Source organism: Armigeres subalbatus, chromosome 2 (genome assembly GCF_024139115.2).
Source record: "Armigeres subalbatus isolate Guangzhou_Male chromosome 2, GZ_Asu_2, whole genome shotgun sequence".
Lineage (NCBI taxonomy): Eukaryota > Metazoa > Arthropoda > Insecta > Diptera > Culicidae > Armigeres > Armigeres subalbatus.
Window position 1 is genome coordinate 170,231,226 of NC_085140.1, and position 6,064 is coordinate 170,237,289.

The 6,064-nt window shown below is 38.5% G+C and overlaps 1 protein-coding gene across 1 annotated transcript; it reads left to right on the forward strand.

Moving 5' to 3' along the window:
• Positions 1-1,161: 1,161 nt before the first annotated feature.
• LOC134215473 (myrosinase 1-like) lies at positions 1,162-3,200 on the forward strand. Its single transcript, XM_062694659.1, has 5 exons — positions 1,162-1,239; positions 1,295-2,075; positions 2,130-2,441; positions 2,500-2,738; positions 2,916-3,200. The coding sequence occupies exons 1-5, from the start codon at positions 1,217-1,219 to the stop codon at positions 3,160-3,162; spliced, it is 1,602 nt and encodes a 533-aa protein (XP_062550643.1). The 5' UTR covers positions 1,162-1,216; the 3' UTR covers positions 3,163-3,200.
• The last annotated feature ends 2,864 nt before the right edge of the window (positions 3,201-6,064 follow it).

The following is a 6,064-nucleotide window of genomic DNA, read 5'->3' on the forward strand; positions in this document are numbered from 1 at the left end:
AAATGGGTTGCATAATATTCATTATAACACTCATTTGGGTGCTATAATGAAAAACCAACACCAGAACAGTCGTTACGTGACTACATTTTGTTAAATTAGCTTGGGTAAGTGCTCAAATAGTGTATTCTATGCGCCCCGTAATAAATTGAATAGTTTGGCGGTCATGACATCCAAAATTTCCAAAGGCATGTACATCTATCGCTTCACGGCTCATTGAACTTTGCAATGTGGCACGGTAACATGAAATCTGATTCTTCTCCGAGCAACATAATTTATTGGCAAGAATGATCATGTGGACTACAATTTTGGAACAGATTTATCAAATTAAAGTTCATTTTTCGTCATTGCAAAAAATAGCGTGTGCAACTCGTTGCAAAACTCGATTTTTTCAGCACTCGTTGTATTTATCCAACTCGGCAAGCCTCGTTGGATAAACGTACAACTCGTGCTGAAAAAATCATCTTTTTGCAACTTGTTGCACAAACTACTATTAATGATTGCAATGTAATATTAGAAAGCTTAATAGATTTTGAATGGTTCTAATACATAATTGTTAAAATCTGTCATCCGCATGGTTTGGTGTTCACTACGGGCTTATTACGAAACTAAATATGGTTTTTTGCACGTTTATTTAGTTTTTTTTGTGTCGAAACCCAATTAACAACAATTAAATGATCATTGCAATCAACTGATTGTATGAACTCGTAGGGTATTCTATTAGATGATGTTTTTATTAGAATTGTAAGAAAATCTAACAAACGCTGGTTGGGTGTACTAATTAAAATAAAACTGATGCTGTGGTGCCAAAAAACAGCATGAGATCGCATGTTTGCTGGATTTTATTATGGAAGTACAAACAACGTTTCCGTTTTCTCATTTTTCATATGGACTAAGCTTGATGCAAATAATTTGTTTGTTGTATGCGTGAAATTCTAAATTTCTGTTTTATTTTGTTTTTCGTTACAACACTTCTTTTACATAACATAATATTCAATTAAGATTTGCTAGCTCAAACAAAATTAACATGTGAGAATTCCGCAAAGGCATATAACCGCGGGGGCCATCTGCCCCACTCTTGACATCTCTGCAAGCTCCATACTGATAACGATTTTTATTTTTGTTTATTTTATGTTCACTGGTATTATAAAACCTGTGATGTAGCACTCTGTCAAGAGGCAGTTGTTAGCTGCCGGTGTAGCAATAAAGCAGTTTCACCATGATACTAGTACTACTTATTAGGTAACTGATGAATTACTTTATAAAATTTCCAATAAAATACTTACTATTATTTTAGTTTTCTAACTGGAGTGATAAACGTTTCTGCAGATCGGGAATTTCCTGCAGATTTTAAATTTGGTGTAGGAACATCAGCGTATCAGATCGAAGGCGGTTGGAACGAGGATGGAAAAGGGGAATCCATTTGGGATCAATTCACGCATCATCGACCAGAGATGATCGTGGGTGGGGGCACGGGAGATGTTGCATGCGATAGCTACCATCTATGGAAGAGAGATGTAGAGATGGTGAAAGAGTTGGGCGTAGATGTTTACCGCTTCTCAATCGCTTGGAGTAGGATTCTGCCGGATGGGCTGAGCAACAATGTGAATCGCAAGGGAATCGACTACTACAACAATCTAATCAATGAGCTGTTGAACAACGGCATTGAGCCAATTGTTACATTGTATCACTTTGATTTGCCTCAGCGTTTGCACGAGTTGGGAGGATGGTTGACGTCCGATATTGTGGATCACTTCAAAGAATACGCAAGAGTAGTTTTCGAAAATTTCGGTGACAGAGTTCACGGGTGGACAACTATCAATGAACCGTGGCATATTTGTGAAAATTCGTATGGAAGAGATGGCTTAGCACCGGCAATAAATATTCCCGGAATCGCGAACTACATCTGCGGCCATAACCTGTTGAAGGCACACGCCGAAGCAGTTCATTTGTACTGGGACGAGTTTCAAAAGAAGCAGAACGGATCTATTGGAATTTCTTTGGATACTCGATGGTACGAGCCTGCCACCGACTCAGAAGATGATTTAGAGGCGTCTGACTGGGCCTTGCAATTCCATGTGAGTTCTTATTACACCCATGCTCAATACATTATTTCAATACCTTCATTATAGATTGGTTGGTTTTCTCACCCTATATTTTCGTCGGAAGGGGACTATCCACACATTGTGAAAGATCGAATTGCCAAGCTTAGTAAAGAGCAAGGGTTCGCAAAATCAAGACTTCCTGTTTTCACACAGGATGAAATTCTTCGGATTAAGGGTACAGCAGACTTTTTCGGTTTGAACACATACACTACAAGGTTGGCCTCCAAGAATGGCGAACAAAATCGAGCCAACTACGCAGTTCCATCGAACGAGCATGACATGGGAGTTTACGTGTCGGTAGATCCAAGCTGGACCATCGTCCAGATCCCGTGGCTAAGTGTATGCAAATTTAAGTTTTTGTGTTACATCTTGTTCAACATTTGTTAAACTGTTCCAGGTTGTTCCATACGGTTTGCAAAAACTTTTGGTCTGGATTAAGGAGCAGTACAATAATCCTCCGGTTTTTGTAACGGAAAATGGTGTCGGCACGGAAGCTGGAACCGTAGACACTCAGCGAGTGGATTATTACAATGGCTATATGAATGCAGTTTTGGATGCCCTAGAGGAGGGTTGTAATGTTCGAGGATACTTTGCTTGGAGCTTGATGGATAACTTAGAGTGGAGATACGGATACACGTAAGTGAATACATTCTTGCATCGCGTATCTATTATAAGTCTCATTTGATGAAATCTTGTTTGACTTTAGAAGTGTAGAAGACAAATTTCTTAAATTTCATTCAATTACAACACTTGCAAACAACTTTGCAGATACGCATATTTTTATATTTTTTCTATCTTTTTGTTTATTTGCAGGTACAAATTTGGACTATACTATGTAGACTTTGGAAGCCAAAACCGAACACGATATGCCAAAATGTCGGCAAAGGTTTTCAAACGGATCGTCGAAACTAGGAAGATTGATGACAGCTACAGACCTGCACCGGATGTAATTATTCCTGCTTCACATGGGAATAGAAACTCCGATTTCGTAGCTGTTACTTTAGGGATTGTGTTTGTCTTTATAGCGAAGAAACTCAATACATTATACAATAGTCACTAAATACATACATATTTGTAATAAATAGATTATGAAAATTACACTTATTATAGTGCACTAAAACTGAAAGTTAAAGCAACTTGATTCGAAATAATGGGTCTCACAGTTTATGCACATAAGTTTGCTATTTCAATTTCATTGAAATGCTAAACAAATTTATTAAGAGATAAACTCAATTTCTCAAACCACACACACGATTGAAATCAAGCGAGATTCAAATCCCACCAGACTCATGGTCCAGAGTATCATACATGGTTCGACACGCGATTTGTGCCATTAAATGGTTTTTACATGTTATGCCTTTATCTAAGTATACCCAAGCGGCACCACTTGTTTCTCAATGAGTAACAGTAACTGTGATGTGACCAAAGGTCTGAATTATGCACAGCGCGTCGTATGTGAAATTTCTTTGTAACACAAAAAGCGCAAAAGTTGGAGTCTATTTGCAACATCTTGCGGCTACAACGAAAATAAAAACACGAAAATAAACTAGGAATCAAATCATGGACGTTCAGATTTGATACCTTTCACTCTAACTATCACACCAACAATTCTTTTGGAAATTCTGTCTACAACTTTATTGAATATGCGGGACTAATGCAAATAAAAGTGAACTGCAGCTGAGCACAAAGTGTTTTGCAACATATCAAAAACATTGCGGCAACTGTAGTGTATCGAAATGTTATTTTATTTGTGCAACTAATCTGTTTTGCTTCTTATATGCCACATATTGAACCCAATTATCCAAGAAGTCATTTGAGAGGCAGATTGCAATACCAGTGGGACGGAAATAAAACATTGTGTGTTTCTGGGACTGAAAAATGGCTTCATGGCTGGAAACCGCACATACTTTGGAATCCACAATTCCGTAGTCCTCTACGGACACGAGGGCTTTCGAAAGAAAAGCGCTGCGTACTAAGGGTATGCGATAACACACTTTTTCCTAACGAAACGAAACGAAACGAAATTTAAAATGTCTATGTTGATTCGGATCGAAACGAAACAAAATATAAATTTAATTTCGAAACTTCGAAACGATACGAAATAAAGATTTATTTAATTCGAAATTTTACGAAACGAAACGAAATTTTAATTTTTTTTCCGCGGAATTTTTATTAAATTGCAACGCAATTCTGATTTCACTTTTTCGGAGTAGCCATCGAGAAAGTAAGCGCAGTGCGCGTGTTATACCTACGTCTCGAACAGGAAAAAAAATATCTTTTTGATATTCGGCGGATAATGCGCTTGTATTGCGCTTTGATTCGGTTGAGACAAGTGCGATCTTCTATAAATGCAGTAGTTATCGGGCAAGTTAGTACTGCACGTCGATTCGGTCGCTTGAAACGCGATTCTTCACAGTTTGCATATCAAATATATAGCTAGATATCACTAGAAGAATCCTTTGCACCTTTCTAAAATGCAAAAAGATATGTATTTCAGACTGAATTTCACAGATAGTCTTATATACAATTAGCTCGACAAACTGAACTATTGTCTGTGTGCCCTTAGCATATGAGTTAATGAACTTTTTAGTAATGAACTAAATTAGTTTAACACTCATTGTTACAAGAGGCTGAGAAATGCTCTGTATCTCCGTGAGCGCTACGGGAAAGGAATCGTTGGTTAGTTGAGAAGGTAATTCATGTGAAACCCCTTGGTAAATATTCATTGTAAACGAAGTTATTTTGAAAACAAGAGGACGAAAACTGTGTTTCAAATCAATCCAACGCAAGATCAATGTGCTCCGTTTAATAAGCTTCTACAACACGATCGATTCCGCACTAAATAATTTTGTGCTCTTCGATGCATACATTAGTTTTATCACTTCGCGTTTTCCCACACTAGCTGGCGTGAACAGCATCCACACGATCGATTGCACACTGGTTTAACAAATTTCTGCTACACGAGGTAGATTTTTTCACTTCGCGTTCTACAGGACTAGCTGCCGTCCCATGATTAACAGCAACACCGATCGATTCCGCATTCACATAGTGCAAATAGTAAAAAAAATATCACAAAATTTAAATTTGAATCTTGGAAACAATGAAGCCGTTTTATTTATGGAAGAAAACTACATACGTATTTGTCGACCTAGAATGGGGTTATGTAGTAAGTGTTATTAGAAAAATTTTGATAACCTAAAGTTTTGAAAACAGTTTTATGATTTTGTTCAGCGGCGCAGCCAAAATTTTTGATAATATAAAGTATGGCTTAGATTTAAACTTGTTTCGAAATTCCGCGGAATTCCGTTAAATTTCGTTAAAAGCTAGTTATTTCTAGCGAAATTTTTGTAATTTTTCGAAACGAAACGAAATCAAGAAATCAGATTTCGCCATGCTCAAATTTCGCGAAATTCCGCGGAATTTCGTTTCGAACCACCTGAAACGATTTTTTTTCGAAATACCGCATATGCTTACTGCGTACCATCTATTGTGGGGTGCAGATGGCGGACGGTAGGTGGAAGAGGCGATTGAATCACGAGTTGCTTGAACTGTTGGAAGAACTATCCATCGTTCACACCGCGAAAATCTGACGATTGCGGTGGACCGGCACGTAGCCAGAATGTTGGATAGTAATCCGGTGAAAATGGTTCTCGACAACGATCCGGAGGAGGATGGCAGCGAGCAAAGTGGATCGAACAGGTAGCGACGTGCAGCTATTAACTATACCTGCGCGCCGGTCATATAATCGACGGCGGCGGCACGGTGGTCACTTTTGCCCCGGCGGCGGCGTCACGGCGGTGCGCCGTTGGCTTTTATCGGCGGAGGCGGCGGCGGCGTGAACCGGCGTGTATGAAAAAAATCAATGACTGAAATAATCACCCTTATAAAAATCTACTTCAGTTAATTGCAATATTATACGTTTGCCGATCATCAATTTCTGACGACACCAATCAGTAAATGAT

Bases quoted from the DNA above. Each gene is read 5' to 3' on its own strand.
- LOC134215473 (XM_062694659.1), top strand. From the start codon at position 1,217: ATGATACTAGTACTACTTATTAG. The intron at 2,076-2,129 runs GTGAGTTCTTAT...CCTTCATTATAG, and splicing joins ACTGGGCCTTGCAATTCCAT to ATTGGTTGGTTTTCTCACCC. The intron at 2,739-2,915 runs GTAAGTGAATAC...GTTTATTTGCAG, and splicing joins GAGTGGAGATACGGATACAC to GTACAAATTTGGACTATACT.